General features: G+C 39.1%; 1 protein-coding gene across 7 annotated transcripts in view; it reads right to left on the bottom strand.

The window, feature by feature from the left end:
* The window catches only part of zc3h18 (zinc finger CCCH-type containing 18), a 47,163-nt gene that overhangs the window by 20,234 nt on the left and 7,418 nt on the right, over positions 1 to 19,511 (bottom strand). For 5 of the 7 annotated variants that reach the window (XM_084363686.1, XM_084363685.1, XM_084363689.1 and 2 more), the window contains exons 3-13: positions 18,809 to 18,893; positions 17,548 to 17,696; positions 17,234 to 17,329; positions 16,455 to 16,597; positions 15,189 to 15,218; positions 14,375 to 14,489; positions 13,368 to 13,642; positions 5,687 to 5,869; positions 3,301 to 3,426; positions 1,429 to 1,521; positions 918 to 1,184 (exon numbers count right to left, since the gene is read on the bottom strand). In XM_084363686.1, the coding sequence (XP_084219812.1) occupies positions 918 to 1,184; positions 1,429 to 1,521; positions 3,301 to 3,426; positions 5,687 to 5,869; positions 13,368 to 13,642; positions 14,375 to 14,489; positions 15,189 to 15,218; positions 16,455 to 16,597; positions 17,234 to 17,329; positions 17,548 to 17,696; positions 18,809 to 18,893 (1,562 nt within the window). The remainder of the gene's footprint in view (positions 1 to 917; positions 1,185 to 1,428; positions 1,522 to 3,300; positions 3,427 to 5,686; positions 5,870 to 13,367; positions 13,643 to 14,374; positions 14,490 to 15,188; positions 15,219 to 16,454; positions 16,598 to 17,233; positions 17,330 to 17,547; positions 17,697 to 18,808; positions 18,894 to 19,511) is intronic. The other 2 variants (XM_084363688.1, XM_084363691.1) reach the window with 1 other exon arrangement.

Raw genomic sequence — 19,511 nt, 5'->3', positions numbered from 1 at the left:
AGGGATAGATTCATGGATCTTCCTCTGTTGGATGAAGTGGGCCTCTGAAATTTCACAGTCACACTCACATGTCCAAGTTTTTATAAACTGTGGTTTGTAAACTGGAACTATGACTGATAAAATGGCTGGGAGAAGTGGGACAATCAGCATTTTGCACATTAGACTAATAACAGGAGGTAGTGGCACAATATCTGTGATTTACAAAAGTAAACCGGTTATCAGATCAGATAGACCCCAAGTTACTTTATAACCCCAAAGGGAAATTTAGCAACCAGACAATGCATGCCCTATATTACAGTAGGCTACATTTCCAGACCTCTTTCCATGGATTAATATGACAGGATGTGAACGTCCAGTAAAGGATAGAACTGTGTCCCTATCAACGGTCTGTTATTCATAGCAACGGTCTGCGAGTTTGAATGGCTTCTTACAAAAAATGCGCAACCAACTTTGTCCGCTTGTCCATCTACAGACTTTCAGCCACAAAAAAAGTTGCCGTTCTCCAGCCAGGTCTCGTTAGCCAGCAAAATTATCTTGCTAGGCTAAAGTTAGCACAAGTGGCTTCCTACAAGGAAACAAACTGTTTAACTATCTGTCAGTAGTACCCGATGTGAGTCGCGCTGTCACCTCCAGACTTCTCTCCACACTAAGCCAAACACCCACTGGCAAGGTGATGACCGTTCACTCGCTCATTCACTCAGTGGCTCCTGTGGTCCAGCGAAAAATAGTTCTCTACCCCTGTACCAATTTTTAAAGACCTTTGAGCAATTTTAAGACAATTTCAATGAATTTAAGACTTTCCAAGGCCTTTAAATTAGATAAATGAATTTAAGACTTTTTAAAGATCTGCGGGGACCCTGTTTTACATTAACAGCACCCGCCTCAAAAACACAACACCTTGAAAGTGGGACACCTACCTCCGAGGAGGTCGCTGCTGCCGTTCTTTCCGCCTGTCTTCTCTTGGGTTGGGAGGTTTTCCAGGTTCCCTTGGGGGCAGGGGTCTCCCTGTTCCACCGCCACCTGCACGTCCAGGCTCCCGGGGATTGGTGGGAGGCTTCCCTCCCTCTGGCAGGGGTTTGGAAGGCCTGCCCTGCGGACCACCAGGTGGAAGAGGACTGGGAGCTTTCTTCATGGGAAGTTTGTCTCTGCGAGGAGGGGGCATGGCACCTGGCTTCAGCGGCATGCTTAGGGAAGAAGAAGGCACTTCTTGTTTTTCAAGCATGCAGACAGTGATGTGCAGGCATGTGCCAACAGCTTACATGCCAACAACACAGCACATGCAATTTTGTAGTTAATAATCAATAAACACACTATTTACCATCACAGGAAAAAAAAACATTAATTGAAAATGTTTTTAAGGGAGAAACAAGGATGGAAGCAGATCATATAAGCTTGACTGACTATGGATTTAATGGATGTAAGATTTACCCTTTAGCTAACACAGGAGGAGCGTCTGGTTTGTTCTTAGCATTCCTTGGTGCAGCTGGACTCGGTGAGGGAGATGTAGAAAATGATCGAGACCTATAAATCAACAAAGGTCATGAAAGTGTTGTTAAATTCAAGATTAATTCACGTCACATGATTTTTTAACACCACAAATACAGTAGAATTCAATACTGTAGATAGGCAAATGTACACGCTATGATAACTGTCCATTGTAATACTACAGTATACCTGGAAAACGGTATACTGCTGCAACCACACCTGAAATAACTATCCTTGGCCAATTGGGGGCAGGAGAAACAAGTTGTGATCATAACACTGACATATTTTCACCTTTTAAGATGATATGGTGAACTTGTTAGGATACACTAGCTTTTTTACACATCCAGCAGTTACGTAGTAAGATTATTATTCACATGGAGTCATGTTTCAGGCCACCTAACGAACTTAAGTCCAATGTTCACCGTCTTTTAGCACTGTTTTTGGTCTCTATTGACTCCTGAAGAAAATTTGATAAATATGATAAAGTCAGAGCAGCAGAAAGTGAGTGTGTAGGGATGTAAAGATACACTGAATTTCTTTTAACCATTTGCATATCACATGGTTATTAAATTCATGGATGTAACACGGAAAGTCAGTATAAATGCATTCTACATCTCTCCTTGTCACTGTATTGCTCTGTTGAACAGCAGAGTGCGGAATCATACTGCTCAAGAACACTTCTCATAACACCCATCCGACTCTGCCTCTGACTGGTTGGCTTCTTGGTTCCGTTTTCTATGCTTGACTCAAACTTAACTCACACAGTAGTTCTGGTAATGTCTCTTTTCAGGGGTGATTGAGCTATAGTTTTGCAGGGAAACACTTCACATTGACACTGGTCCTCTAAAGTCATTGCAAGAGTGTCTCTGGGCTAGTTAGGTGGAACAAACAGGATGGCTGTCTGAGGGGGAGCTGCCCTGATGCTTCCACCCCACCTGTCTGCTTCAACTAACGAACCCAGAGACACTGCAGCTGTGTTTACCGGTGGGGAAACTGCAGCTCACAGTCCGTCAGTTTATTTTTACAAACCAAGTGTGAGGAAAAACACGTCAATGCATTAAAACCTGACAACCACTGAACATACAGTTAGGAAATAACAACACGTCAGTTATGCTAACAAAGATTTTTGCGGCCCTGGTAGTCTGCTGAACAAAAAGAGGGAGGGAGATTGGTGGGACCCATGGCCGAGTGCATGTTCTCGGCTGTCCTCCTGTGACACACCCCCTTGGTGCCCTGGTAGCTCAAGATATACCATGGTAAAATTTAGAGATGCTGTTTTTTTAAAACCATGGATAGATGCTGGCTAGTCTCCTAGCTCTAGCTCGTACTTAAAAGACAAATATAAGTAATCTCGTCCTTCTTCTCATCCAACTCTCTGCAAAAAAACAACAAATAAGACAATATTCTAAACCTACTGACTATTTCTCTAAGAGTTTACTCATCTATTGCCGCAGTTATTACAAGCAGTTATATTCAATAACTAAGAATGACAACATGTGCACATCACTATTCCCAATGTCATTAAAAAGGTCAAGATATCTTTATTGTCTTAATTAAGAAGGTGTTTATCTCATCTTTGGTGTTAAATACAGATGCCAACTTAACATGAAAGTTATAATGTTCTTGTTTGAAAGTGTATGTATGTTACCAAAGGGGATGGTAACATCCTTGTAGTGGCTAAAAACCTTTCATAAAACATCTGTATGTTGAACAGAAGTAGCTGAAAGACTCTTTGTGTGTTTAATCACTGAACATGACATTCAACAGCTAGGTGTAGTTAAGATACATGCAGACATACACACACAATTTGTGTACCTAGAGCGGCTGCCACTGAAAGAGCTGCGCTGAGAGGAGTGGCTGGAATAGGAGCTGAACGAGGAGGAGCGGCTGTGCGAACGAGACGACCCAGAGCCTGTGTAGGATGAAGAGCGAGATGAAGACCTGCAACACACACAGGTTAGAAGATTAATGAACAGCTCCTTTAAAAGCATAATCAAACATAGCATTTTTGCCTGTCCCCAATTCTTACGCACACGAAAGTGCATTCTGCCAGTAAGGGACTTTTCTCCAATCACATCAGATGACCTGAAAATCTGAGTCAGCTTGGCAGAGGGTCAACCTGCATTTAAAAAAACGTTGTACTTACCTGAAGTCATGTTTCACTTCACAAATGCGCCGTAAACAGTTGTAACAGGAGAGAAAACAACAATAGAACCGTTGTGAAGAAAGTGTCTGTAAAACGGTGGATAAATTCTTTTGAATGTCACAACTCCCATGAAATGACTCCTTTCACTATTATTATTTGAGCCATTTGGTCCACGCATGATTAAATTATTTTATCTCCCTTCAAGTTAGCCAGGCGCTAACCAGAAGTTAGCCAGCCTGGTCGGCGGTCCAGGCATTTTCATAGCCGGGAAGTCAAGCTTTTTTGGCTTCAAAACACCACTGAGCAGCTTTCATAGGAATGAGCGGGGCTACACCCCCAACACTGTGTCCAGTAATAAAACGTCCTTAATAGACCACATCCCAAATTCCTTCCTTATTTTCTGGCAACCACCAGATGTTGATGACGCGTCATCACTTCACTTCGCTTTCACATTGTCATTGTGACTATAGATGTTAAAGGATAACTATAGTTTTTTACAACCTGGACCTTATTTCTAGCAAAATATATGATCATTTACTCACCCAGATAACTTTGGTGTCATCTGGCGTCGTTCGGACGAAATTAGATCCAGTGTAGCGCCGATATATCCATTATGAGCATTATCTGCCACCAAACTAGTTCATTTCACCAATATTTTGTGATGATACGCTAGTGCTATTCCCCTCTGAGTCCGGGCTCGTCTATTGTCAACATCCGGGGTCTGTAGGTTGACCTACTACCTCTGACCTGGAAGATGTCATCTCTGAGCTGCGCGCGCACCCGCGACAGCCCGGCTTGTTTACCTGTAGCTGCTACTGCTAGTTTGACCCCGGAATTTGTGATTTCTGATTGTACTTGAATGAAATGTTAAATGGTTAAAATCGTGGTTATGATTATATTATTATTATTATTATTATATATTCATATATGTTAAAAATGTATCTGAAAATTAAACTAATAAATACCAAATTAGATCACATTTCAGAAAACAAAACACTGGCATATCTAGGGCTGCCCAATGAAAGTTGACTAGTCAGTCAGAGACTGATTTTGTCAGGCATACATTACAAAACCCGGCTAAAACATAGGAGCTTACAAAACGACTGTACCTATCAATACCACTGGTGGTGCTTCAACTATTATTCAACAAGAAGTAGAATCAAACAAAAGTTATTGACTCAAACTTGAAAGTTTTTTAAACATTTGAATGAATAAACTTCAGCTACCCAATGAAGATTTTTCTTCATGTACTTAGTAGTAGTAGTAGTAGTAGTAGGAGTATGGAGTATGAAGACATTTCCTAATATGATAGTACATTGTCTGTACCAGATACTCATGTCCAATTATAGTTAGATAAATGAATTGCAGTCCTAGAGAAGTTCAACCACTCTGAATAGGAAGAGTCTTAAATGTCAAAAGCTTGTTAATATAGGTTACCACCATATGCACTCGCATCCAATAGCAAGACTGTGGCTTTTGTTCTCTGTACAGTTCAAATATCTTTGAGCAAATGCAATCTGGTCTTACAGATCTGATATTTAACATTATTATATTAAATCAAACGTTAAATGCTGAAGCGGTTACTGATTTAAAAGAAATAGAAAATTAAATCCTCTTCATGGTCTCATTTGACAGATTCTTTTAATCAACAGAATGTTATAATATATATATATATATATATATATATATATATATATATATATATATATATATATATATATATATATATATATATATATATATACACACACACACACACACACACACACACACACACACACACACACACACAGACCGATCCGCTTGTCGACTCACTTGCTTTATAGTAAGATATGTCAATTGAGACCTGGCACTGCTAAGCATCTAAGTCCTATATCAAGCAAGAATGGGAAGGAATCTCTTTCATATTTTAGCAATTACATTCTTAATTTACCTAATACTTTATTAGTGTTGTTAGAGCAGTAGATGAATATACATGCTGCTTGTTTTTCAACTCAAGAACACTTCACTATCATGAAGACACAGGATATCCTGACTTGAACGAGGACTTCGTACCTGGAGGAGTTGGACAGAGAGACGGAGGAGCCTGAGGGCCTATGTCGTCTGCGACCTCGTGGTGGGGACCCCAGCCCGGGGCGTCTCCTGGGGGATTTGGACCTACGCCACGGGTCCTTCCACTCATCTGGTCGCCTCATGACTGGAACAACCTCCTTCTTTGAGGGAGGCTCCATTGGCCTACTGAGGAGATTGAAAACATGATCAATGGCCAGTTAGAGACAAATTGCAGTGTAAAAACTAATGTCCTTTTTAGTTTATTCTGAAATCTTTGGAATAACCATTTTTGTGCCAATTTGAATAATGCATTTTTTTTTCACCTGCCCCCATGGCCAGTTTTACTGCCCGCTAGTAAATTTTTATTGGCATCATTGAATAATTTGTAACATTTCAGTGAATATGGATGAACAGAAAAGTGAAGGAAAGAACACAATGGCATTTGTTTGCAAGACAAACAAATGAGTTCAATATTCAAACTTTAATCCGGTGATAGGGTATAGTTCAGTACAGTATATTGTTGAGGAGATTACTATTATTATTAGCAATACCAAGACGAGTGAAAGACCATGTCAGTATGTTCAGCTTTTTATAGTAATAGATACTAAACTTTAGACAACCTCAGAAATGACTGTAGCTTTTTAGCTCTAGCCAGCTAGCTACATGAGTTAGCTAGCCACATAAACGCAAATTCCAAGTACTTTTCCAGGTGTGCGTTTGTCCATCTGTGGACAGATTTTGTCAGTGGAATAGCATTGCAACCATGCAGGATGCAGTCACAAAACTTTACAGGTGTGAAGTTGAGATCAAAATGAAAGCTGAGTTTGAAGATAGGTGTGGTTCTACCCATGAGTACTGAGCTCTAATGGAATAATGTAGTATATGGGTAGGCTATGTGACCTAAAATGTTTATCACTTTATTGTTTGCATTGCTCTAGCATGCCACAACAAAGACTGGCCACATTAGCCGTGGTAAGTGTTAATTTAAAGTTCAACAGATCAACCTGTAAAATAAAACAGTAACAGTAACTACAGCAATGGCAAAACTTATGGCTTTGAAATTCAAACTCTAACGATCCATCCTTGAGGTTGAGCTTTACAGTGCATCCTACTTTGTTGTTGTGGACACATTTCATTCAAGAGTACATGAAGACTTTTGTGTTGGTTCTTGCAGATGACAACTAAGAAATTGGATTGCTTTGTTCAGCTTTCACAAGTTTTCAGCTTTTGTGAGAAAAACAGTAGTTACTAGATGTAACTCCAGTTCTATGAGTGCAAGTTTAGCCCTCTAGCTGCATGTTATCGCAGCCACAGACAAGCAAATTATTTTTTATTAAACTAAAACATTTATGACGCTATTGCAAAAACCATGTCGTGGCTGAAACTTGACACAGGTGTCCATCACAAAACCAATACTACATGTAGTAGGCTTCTGAGTTGTCATTGGTTGGATCGTGAAAATGTTCTCTAGTTTTTGAAAGTGCGTCTAGTTTCTTAATGTATAATCTTCGCTCTCTGCAAATGTCTTTTTTAATTTTTTGTTGCGTGTACCGAGACACTGTGATTAAACTTAATTGCTGTAAATAAATAAAATGGATTAAATGATTGCTGCTTGAAGACTTGCTTGAGGGTATTCAGTTTGCCATCAACAACACTCGTTTTTTCATCTGGCTGGAAGTGTGTGATGTGATTTTGCACGTTAGCATTATTGAGGAAATGTTTTACTATCAAATGAAACAGCTTGCATAATATATGGCTCATATTCAGCTTTTGTTTTTTCCCTACTCCATAAGATTAAGGGCAGTCTTTTTAGAAACTTCAAAAAGACCGCTTGGTCAGAAATGTTAGAGTTGTTGGGTGCCAATGCCAATTCAAATGTGAAGGAAACCCAACCCAACCGTAGTGCAAAGGATTAATAGTAAGACCCTGCTGACATGGTACATCACAGACACACATGAGAACATATGTGCAATGAATTGTTCGATAATTCAAGCTACCATTTACCATCAACATGTATGGGATTTTCCCAAGAAAAGAGGTCAATGTTTATAAATAAAAAAAAAAACAGCAAGATTATAGTGTTTATCTTCAAGCCTGTCTCTAAATATTTGTTGGAGGAAATGAAAAAGATAAGTGGCATTTCCCACTGTCGGTTGCTGTCTAATAAAGAATGCAATTTGACGAGTATGTTTTGGTTTACTATTACATCAGAAACTGCCTTTAGACAATAACAGCTCTCACACAAAGGCTAATTAAAATAACACATCTTGAATTCTAAAAATATTATCATCCACTCAATGAAAACAAATGTGTATATACGCAAGTACATAAAAGGCACATGTTCCCCAGTGAATGAAAAATTCCACAGGTGTGATGCAAGAGCAAACACTGTCAGAGCACAACTCAGAGCTAAAAATAGAATCACAACACAGAAGCTATTTTTAGCTCTCAATGTTTATTCCTTTCAACAGTTGTTTCCTTTGAGGAAGGAATAAAAACAAGGAAGTGGGGCAAATAATCCCACAAGGCCCACACAGTATAACAAAATGTAATAGGATGTTTGCTGTCCTTTGTAGGCTTAATGAATCAGCCTGAGAGGATTCATTAAGCATGCGGCTCAGTTAATTATACAAGCTGAAGTTGAACTTTGCACAAACTTTTTACGTCACCGTTTGTTTTACTGGGGGGAAGGTTTTAAAAAAAAAAAGCATCTTGGAGAGTACAGGCTTTGTGCAAGGTGATATTAATGAAGTACATGGAATTTATAACCAATTGAGGCAACTTTCTTGCATGAACATGTATCGAAATGTAGAATCTGACCACATTCACAACTATTACAAATTATTTTAATTTCATATAAATACTTGTTCATAGCTAACTGACTGCAAAATCTTTTGACAAAACCTTTGATCAAAAAAGGAACAAAACAGCTGAATAAAGAGTATCATATAGTGCTCAAGTTTGCTTAACTGGGTAAAAAGGGAGAATTAGGAATAGGCTTAATTTACTTAGCATAACTTGTGGGATATCTTGTCTGTAATTGAACAAGACAAATTTGGTGGATTTATTATTCTGCTAAGCCAAAGCTGGACAAGTAAAGGAGCTGCACAAATATAATGAGTGTGCAGATCAAATGTTTCATTTTTGCCCCCCGACCACTTGTACTTTAAAACTTTTAACAGGAAATTTTGACCCTAAGATCAGGATTTATTTGTATATTACTTGTTGATGAGTTGTTCAAAGTGTAAAGATTTCCACAGTATCATTGGCAGGTAATATTGCGTAAGTATTTTGCGTCACTCATCATTGAACACAATAGCAAATTATGGGTGTTGGCTGACATGTGACAGGAACATAATCATTGTCATCATTGTCATTGCTGGTGTCTCCATGCTGGTGAGGAAAAACCTAGATAAATTCCACAATTTCAAAACCACAGAGCACGAAACAATGGGAATATGTGACATCACTGCCTGCGTGTTATCAGCCATAAACTGGGGGACTGAATCATAATGAGGGAAGCATTTGAAAGAAGAACAAGAGGAGGCATAGCCTTTAGCAGTAACTGGAAATTCTAATTACAAATGTCTATGTCTTTCATGACATTTAAAAGTTTAGACTTAAACTTAGATTAGACAATCGTGCATATATTTGCATTTGGTGGAACCTGGTTCCACATAATTTCTGTCCCGTCTATCACTGGAGGGTGATGGGAAGATGTTTAACTTTAGACAACCCACACCAATCAATTGTCAAAGATTTTTGCTATACTTTTACAACATTACTGGTACCTGTTTAATATCTCTGGGTGTAATTACCTACAAATGACACATCTTGACTGCTTCTTTTCTAGCTGGCATAGTTTATCTAGCTGGTTTAACTCGCAGACCAATTACATTTGTTGCAAACGTTTTTCAGCTTACTTGGACAAGAGACTACGACTCGAGTGCAAGTGAGATACACAAACAAGAGAGAACGGTCTTTATGATTTTAAATTGTATTTCTTGTTATAAAGCACTTTGTAACAATGCTTTTATATCAATAAAAGTTGAGTTGAGTCAGATTAATAGGTGAGTCAGAGAAGAGGTATTTTTACTCTAAAAAGAGAAAAGTGGACAATGAAAACAGAGGTTATATTTAAAATGGACAGTCTAATATGTTCACTCTTCCCACAGGCTTATATGTTTTCAGACTCTGGCAATTATTGAAAGTGACAGTGAAGTACCACTAGGAGACAAAGGCCCAATCCCAATTCTCCTCCCTTAACCTTACCCCTTGGTTTCAAGTGCACTCGCTAGATAGATTCCCCTCAATGATGAAGGGATAGGTGTTGAGGGGTAGGGAATGTCACCTTCAAATTGGGACACCACTTCATGCAAATTAGCTTCAAATACGTCAAACTTCAGGCGCTCATTCGAAAATGCCGGCTCCAGTAGTGGTGTTGCCAATTTCTTTGGCTGTTTTCATTTACCTTCGTCTTACAAATCAACGGAGAAGAAACACGGGAAACAGGAGACGCCCTCGCCGCCTTCTTCTCCTGTTCAATTATTTTTAGGTATGTCGATCAAAAACAAAAACATTATCGCGCAGTGTCATCAGCTGTTGTTGTTGTTGTTGTACTAATAATAATAGTTTTAATTATTTTTATATTTTGATATGACAGGCAGGTTATTTGAATGTGGGGCTTGTAGGAAAAGTATAGTAAACTATTCCTGCTGTTCTCTTGCATCGATTGACCGCGCGGGAGCTGGGAATCAAAACAATAAAACGTGTGGATGTAAACCCACACATTTTTATTCGCATCATGATATCGATTTTAAAATTCCTTATGGAAACGGTGAAATTTTATTAAATGTCATGAATATACAATGTTTATGCAACAAAACATGATGGAAACAGTTGTGAGTTGCGATCATGAGTTATGTCAGTCTTCCCCTCAATTTGAAGTGTGCATCGCACGGCCCTTCAAATTAAGTGGGGATTTTAAGGGCTAAACACCACTTCCCTTACTCGTCTTGAAGTTTTGGACACCCTACCCCTCCGCGGGAACGCGCAAAACCAAGGGCTAGGGCTGATTTTGAGGGGAAGTGCGAGCATTGGGACGCAGCCATAGTCTTTTGAGCAAGGATAAGCACTTCAATCCGAATTAAGAGGGCCTAAAAAATAAACGATCACTTCGCTCACTGAACATGAGAAAGTGGGGGGAGTGCGAAATAAAAGTGGAAGAAAAAAAAGGGAGTTGTGTTGAGATCGTTTATTATTAAGTTTTCTGAGAGTGGTAAGATGTAAAATGGAGGTTAAAGAAGGAAAAAGGCAAACTTCTAAAATGTTGCACTATTTTAATGGGTACACTTTTTAAAAGCTCTCTGTTATTTCATTTTCTGTATTTTATTTTGAAATGCAGCCCTTATTTTACTTGAAATGAGACATTTGTTTATTATTAAGGTATTTCTTTATAATCCCTTCAGTTCAGTGTAAAAACTGACAATAAATATTGTTGAAATATTACAGACGTTTACAAGTTGCATTCATTCAGTAGATTCATTTTTATTTGAGAAAACTGATGTACATGATTTGTATTTTAGAGTCATTTTTGGGGATACAGTAGGTTTATTTTTATAAATAAAATAATCTAAAACCAATACATAGGCTAGATAACAACTTGGGATGAGAAATATGTTCCCCACTAAAATAATCTTGTTTATTTTTGTTGCATTTCTGTTTTCAGTAAAAAACTGAAAAAGTCTAATTCTCCTTTATAATAATTCACTACATATTTACAAATGGGGTCCAATAATTAAGATCAGTGTATATGATGGTATAGTACCGCTTAAATGTGCCAGAGGCCACCAAATTTGGGTTTTTGTGGCCAGATTTTTTCTCTAATGGGAGCATGCCTGCAGACCCCATAGCTGGCTACCATTTCCAACTGGAGGACTACTCCACATCCTTGTGGACGATTCTGGGCATTCCAGAGATACAGCGTTCACAACAATAGGACGGACAGATGGACAACATGAAAACATAATATCTCATCTGGCCATGGCTATTGCAAGTGCAGAGGCATATAATGTCTATTTCACATTTGCATTGATGTAATGGTGTAATTTACTTTCACCCTCTCTGGCACAGTTGAAGTGGGTAGATGCCTGAAAGTTTTGAGGGAGACCTACGTTTCATTCATATCTCGTTGGTGTTATTACCAGAAAGTAGCACATCTAGCCTGAATGATAAGTGACCATTTTCCTTTTTTGGTCAATTTTCCTCCAGAATCTCCCTGCCAAGTCAGTTTGTGCCCTTTTGTTCTGTGGGTGATATTCATTTTGCAGACAGTAAGTCATTGCTGTCATGGCTGTCATCCGCAGGGAGGTGGGGCTGGACAGCGTGTGTACACAACGCAAAATTGATGACACAAAACTAATTAACATCAGTCACTGACATCAGTGAATGGCATCTATCTTGCCGCTAGGCCCATGCCAGTCAACGGGGTGAATATCAGCTGATACTGATGTCAGTACTGAATCGGTGCACAGGGTTCCCACTCTTTTGGAGTGATCATTTTCAGTAAATATCTAGATGGTATGACAGACAGGGATCTTACCCATACACTAATATGTCCCTCTCTGTGGAAGTCTGATTTAAAAGATGTGCAGTCTATGGCTTCAACGATACCACAGTAAACTACCAAAATATACTGTACTACAATAAGCCATAATAAATACAATCGAAGATTATATACTACTACACTCTGTAGTCTCACTCACGTTACCCTGTATTGTTTGACTCGCATACAGTTGGGCTGCCATTAATTTTTGACCCAGGCGTCCCATTCAAATCAAACTCTCTCAACAATGCCCAACACACATTTGAAACCACTGCTCCGAGCCAGAGTTGAATCACAAACCTGAAACCTTTGCAGGCAATACAAGCCAGAAGAATGATAACGTAAGCAACTGAACCAAGCATGCTAATGATTTTAACATTATTCAGTAAGATGGAAAGAAAGCAATGTTAATCTATAAATCTCATAAAAACACACAGTTACCAGCCAGCAGTGACTTTTTTTTACATTTGAAGCATAATGTAACTTACATTATTTGGAGTCTCTGCCACTTAAGTTGTAACATTATGTTAATATCATCCAGCCTGTAGGTGCTACTGTGTGATGTGAGGGGTGTGTTCACAGCGTGAGGCCTATTTAAAATATTCTTGTTCATAAACAAACGTTACCATTTGAACGTCAATATGACCCTTAACATGACTCTTTCAGACGACAATGTCGATCATTTTGAGAAGCTTTGATAGGAAATTGTCTAAATAATTTTCCATGACATTTAGCTTTTTTTCTCTCATTTTGTGTTGTGTTATGTTTTCCATGACTCGAAATTGGTCAACTGTTTTCCTGGTCTTCCAGGTTTTACAGGAAGCGTGGGAACCCTAGTGCATCCCTATTAAATTCATTTGTGAGTTTGGGAAATATCAAAATGGAGGATACTATTATTCATGGTTCCATGAAAAATATGTACCTTTTCAAATCACAAACTGCAACACTTAGTCATTACTTTAGGTAACTGCCTGGGAGGAAGACTGTTTCCAATTTAATTGACGTACAGTAGTGAGACCAATTATTTTCCCCCAATTATTTTTTAGCCAATTTGATCCAGCCAATTGAAATTTGACTTACTTGGGTGGCAAACTGAGGGGAGACCGAGGTTTCAATTTGTCCTCATCCTTCTTCTCTCTGGCATCTCGAGGAGGACGCATCCTTGGCCTCTCCTTCTCATCCCGCTTGATCCGGTCCCTCTCCCATTCTTCTTTCCGCCGCATCCTCTCCTTCTCACGCTCCCTCTCTCTCTCTCGCTCCCTCTCTCTCTGCCGGCGTTCCCTCTCACGGTTATCTCTCTCCCTCTCTCTGTCCCGGTTTCGCTCCCGAGGGTCGCGGTCACGTTCACGATCCTGCTGTGGTGGATATGTTCAGTTTTCTAGCAAAAACATGCTATTTACTGACACATTTACAGATAGCTCTCAGACTGACATTCCACATTTTTTCTTATAGTAAATAATTCTCCAAAAGACCAAAACCAACAATATTAGTCTATCTCTGCTTTTTGGCTTCCCTACCCTGTTTGTGGCATGGCCCTGACCCATTCATTCCTACTAAACTCAGAACTAAGACACACACACACACACACACAAAACAAAACCGCTTTGAACGTTTTTCGTCCAATCACCTTGCCTTTTTTGCAAATTGTACCTTATCATAATGTTGTTAAGTATGGACAAAACTGCAAGGTTGAGCAGAATTCACAGGGATAAGCATCGCAACATTGTACAACTTCCTGAAGGGACTGATAGGGCCTGGCGAATGTAGTTTTTGACAAAAGTTTCTCCAACAGGGGTAAAGAGTGGATATATTGGAGACTATTTTTTAGCTACAGATTAATGATCAATGATCAATAGATTTGGTGCTTGAGTGATCAATTCTGGGGTATGTGGGATTGAGTCAGAATTAACTACATTGTTTGTCAGGGACCATGTCACACAGTGACGGTGTGGCTTATTGATGTGTTTCTAACAGTCCGAAGAAAACAGAGGACACACTTCCACACACTTTAGCTTGATTTTAGGTTGCTGAAGGACTCACTTTAGTAATAAAAACCTTTGACGTTAAAGAGAAAGATCCCTACTCACACTGTAGGGATAAGGAAGAGGAGCTTCTGTGTACTGCACTCTGAAGTTTTCATACTGGCCACCTCGCCATAGGGCCTCCATTTCATAGTCGTAGTATGGATCAGCATATGGGTCACTGCAGGGTGAAATATTTGAGAAATTGACAATAGCTCGCAAAAGGTTACTTGGATGTTCATTTAGCAAACAAAATAAATAAATTTTCTTGTTTCTTGATGTATGTCATATTACAGACTGATACAGAATTGTGTACATATGTTCATTATGTTTTAGCCGTTTAAATTTTCACTGAAAGGTATCACTGAGTGATTAAACACTACTGTTTCATGAATGATTTCACTTGGATAAGCAATACTTTGGTCAAAAAAGCTGCACATAAATAATTAATGCTCTGTTTAAGCATGATAAAAATGTTGAGCAATGTTCTATACAACAGTTGATTAAAAAACAATCCCCATAAGTGCATACCGTCTACACTATGACCTGGTGAAGATTCAGGTTCTGATAAAGAAAAGATCTGACCAAAGCCCCTTTCACACATGGGCTGCAACTCTGGATTTATCCAGATTTTACCCAGAGGAGCTATATGTGAATACAATTGTCTGCATTATTTGCCCTGAATTTCAACCTGCCAGCTCCCTAGTCCTAAGTCTGACTAAGCCCAAACTGTACGGGGTATTTCCAACATGTGTGAGCACACCTGACATGATCGATCTTCTGTTGTGTCCTACATGTGTTAACAAGCAAATGTTCATATATGAAAGGGGCTCAAGTGAGGTGTTAAGAGTTTTATGAGTCTATGTTAGTCTACACTTACCCATATATAGGATCTCTGAAGTCCATTTCACTGAAAGAGAAAAACATATTAGCATCAATGACTACTAATCAATCATATTATATTATATTTGGTATGTGTACTCCACACTAATTGTGTGTTCACTTAAATGGCAAACTTATTGGTGATTGGCTGCGCCAGCAGAAAAAAAGCCTTTTGTTACAGAGAAGATGGCCCTTAGTACAAATAATTAAATAGAGATTTGAGACTGTTGTGGTGTAACTAGTGAAATGATTTTAACCAAGGGTTAATTAAATTTTTTTTTAAATTATAAATAATAAAAAACAAAGTCAACATTTTTCAGAGAGCATGCTCCTATAAGATGTGTAGTTACATGGACATGTTAAGTAACAATGTGGTAAAATCATTATAGCTTTCAGGTTCGAACAGGAAGAAAGTTGTGTTAGCTCATCTAGAAATATTAGCTTCAACCTGATTAATATTACACACAGACATACTCCTCCAAGATTGTGTGCAAGAACCATACTCTCTGGATAAGAGGTTCTACACGAGACCGGTGATTGGCATCAATGACACTGTGGGCTCTATCTTATGCCTGGTGCAAAGGGGTGCACAGCACAGCGCAAGTGCCAGTCCTTGCTAGTTTCAGACTGACGCTGCCATTTTCAAGCCCAGTGCCCACCCCACATGTACTTGTGCCCACCTGTGTGCTCCTGGGTATGTTGGTCTTAAAGTGAGGTCAGGTCAGGTGCACTGATGGCACACTGCTATCTTGAGGCCTTTTAAACATTTCCATGTGCAGTAATGTCTCTGTAACAAATTTCGTAGGACATTTAAATAGCAAAACTAAAAGCTGAAGAGGAAACTCTCCAGCAAATATTTTCCGATCCAATCTCTGGATTTATCAGGACAGCTGCTTCAAGCCAAACTATTTTGTTGTATAAATCTGGACTGTGTTCAAATGCGCATGTTAATGTAAAGATACACATATATTTCTGCTGCTGGGGAAATCGCTTCAGGTAATGTCATTAATATTTTCCTCTTTAAAGATCAGAATAATAATTTTATGACTGGTCCCGCCTGATCCACGGACTGAGATCCATTTATGTTACGCCCAAAACACACCCATGTCTAATGAATAGTCTAAATACAACCACTTTGCACCCAGATTATCTGCAGTTTAACTAGCATAATTGACTTGGACATGCCATGAGCTTTACTTGGACACGTCACGCGCTTTAGACCTTTTAAACAGTGTGTTAAGTCTTCAATGGGAGGAGGTCATACTCTCTGATTATACGGTAGCTGCGTTCTCTGAAGAAATCGTTCTCTTTGTCAAATTCTCTCTCATCCTCTCCAATGGTCACGTTGAAACGCTTCTCCTCAAAGTCTGGCTCCTGCTCCTTACGGATGGTGGCCTTCTTCAGAACCTGTAGGACACAGAACGGGATAGAGAACATTTTGTTTAAAATATATATAAACATATAAACTTCAGCAAAAGGTAACTACCGCATAGAAATCTTAAAGTCTTAGAATGACATGAAAAGGGGTAAGGTGTCCAACAGTCTGAAACTGTGTATTTCAGTGTACTGACAGCTGGTTCTATAATTTTGTCCATGACAATTACTGCAATAAGGTTTAGCTAAACAACAGAAAAACTTTTCTGTATCATGGAGTACAGTCCAACAACACCACAAAAGACATCCTGCTGAAGTTAAAGTTCAAGCACCACCTCTAAATCAATTTTAACAAAAGAAACTGACCACTTTCTACATTAATGAAGGGGGGATTTACTGCAGGACTACTGCACTAGCTTTAGCTAGGGCTAATAAACTGTCAACAGAGTGTATTATATAGTTAGAGCTAAGGCTTTGGGCAGACAGGTAACAAACAGCTTGTTGATATAACTAAATTGACGCATTTGACTCTCTCAACTTTAATAAACTACACAAAAATAGCGCATGCATGCACACATCAGCATGAAAATAATGCTTCATCGACTGCAAATCCTGCAAATTATAAGCTCTTCTGCTTGTAACGTCATTAAGCTAACAGATAGCGTTTACCTCTTTGGCATGCCTCAGCCCTCTCTCCCAGGCACTCTCCACAGGAGGCTCCACTGGAGGAGGGGGTGGAGGGAGCTCCTCCACTGCAGGTCCAGCCTATAAAAGTGATAAATAAATTCACAGTTCCTTGATATTGGTATATATGCTCACAGAGCGATACAGAGACCCAGTGATAGTGTGGTTAGAATCGCAGACAGAGACTTCTTCAAAAACATACAGATTACAGTACAGTATTTTTACTGTTACAAAAGTTCAAAAATAATAGTTTTCATATCAGTGCTATAAAAATGCAGAGTAGTGGGAGAGAGACGTACCCAGGGATTATTGGGTATGAGTGGGTGTGGTCCTCCCGGAGGTGCTCCGTTTGATGAGAAGGGGTCTGGCTTACTGATGAGAGAATAGTTGCCTTTGTCATTGACTCCGGGGTGGATGAACCTACAGTTCATACCCCAAGTACAGTTTCCTGGAAGAAAGAAAATGTAATAATATGGTTTAAATAATTTGCAGGCAGTTGACAAGCACTGAAAACGTTTTTCACATACTGCTGAATTATATCGATGTGCATTCTTGTAAACATCCACGAAAAAATTAGCTGACACTTGTAAATGCAAACAAATTGCCAAAACCACAGCTGACATCAGCCTGCCATTCAACTGGCTGGTTCAAAGGTAATTCTGACACCTTCAAAGATGTTTCAGAGAACCTTTTTCGGGAAGAGGGTTCACTGGAAGAGGAACAACTGAATGGAAATAGTAACATTGACAAAGATCCTTGATTAATTCACTTAATCAAGAGATTATCTATCCTTAAAGATCAGTTCTAAATAGAACAATGGTGAACCTGTGTATTTGTTCCTGACAGACATTCGATCAATCACACAATCAATTTAACTCTATTTTTTACGTACTTCCTTATGGAGTACATGTCTTGCTATGGGCAGTGGACAACGGAACTGAAATGTATATCGAGTACAATAGCTCCACCTGCTGTAAAACAACTTGCATAACAATAGTTAACACAAAAAGCATCATTTCTCACATGGTCTCCAACGTGATCACAGATATTATTACAATGTTAGATTTTTATGTTATTATGTTCAATCAAAGTGAAGTCCCTACTTATGTCTTGTCACTGTCTATCTAATCCAAAACTCCAACCCAACATCAGTCATTGTGCTCTTGTGTATCCGCTTGTTAAATTTACTTGTATCTTCACAAAGGCCATCCTCAGAAACAGAATTCAACAACAGTCTTGTGCCATCCTCCTATTTTGGAACATTCCATTACAACTTTCAAATTGACTAAAAAATGTCAAAAATGAAGAAAACTCCTTGCAAGACATTTTGCTGTTGATAAATAAACTGGTCCGTGGTTTCTTGTAGACAAGCTAAGTAACTGCCATACTCTTTCTAAATGACCTGAAACAAGTCTTTGCCAATGTGACACTGCAATTACTTGTTACTGACCAGCTTACACATACATGCATACGATATATGTCAAAACTCATATGCTAATATCAGCCAATAATAGCAGCCATGGGTCTAGGAAAGAATAGGATCTTTTCGTCACCACCTACCTTTGATGAAGAACCTGCAGATTGGACGTGGTCTGATCTTCCTGTCCGAGGGATCTTTGACCTCGCCCTCCTCCAGGTCATCATCCTACTCAGACATACAAAAGGCGCATTAGAGCGGTCAGAGTCCTTCCTACTAATCATGCTAAATAGACAGCATTTAAAGAGAATCTAATTTACATTTCACATTTAAAAGCTGAGGGGTATGAATTTGCCATTGTTTATTTTATCAATAAACAAGTACATTTTTAGAAATGAAAGTGACAGCCTTAATCTGAAAGGAGATCAGCAGTATGTGACACTGCACTGTCACACAGGGTTACATTAGGTGTGAGTGATAAAAATAACATATCGGCTATTGCTGCTTGTTTAATGGCAAATTTGGCATTTTATTTGACTAATTTAATGGTCTACCTCCAAAGGACGAATGACAGACCTTTAGTTCAGCGAGCTAACAAAGTAGCACAAAGAGGAAAGCATCTGCAGAGAAATGCAGCGAGGATAAACAAGGTGTGGAGTTTGTGATTCACTCAGCCCCTCCTTGCCCAGCACGCTCTGTCTCCCTCTCTATCCATCTCTGTCTTTCTCTAAAACACATTCACAACAGACCTGCCTGTGCCCCTCCTCTCTGTCCACACACTGGAATACAGCTTGGGTATCAAGGTAAACACACTGTTCATAGCTGCTAGTCAATATTGACTGCTTG

This window comes from Pagrus pagrus (genome assembly GCF_965226575.1).
Source record: "Pagrus pagrus genome assembly, chromosome: 10".
Classification (NCBI taxonomy): domain Eukaryota; kingdom Metazoa; phylum Chordata; class Actinopteri; order Spariformes; family Sparidae; genus Pagrus; species Pagrus pagrus.
The sequence above is the reverse complement of the archived record's forward strand: the minus strand, read 5'-3'. Positions and strand labels throughout refer to the sequence as shown.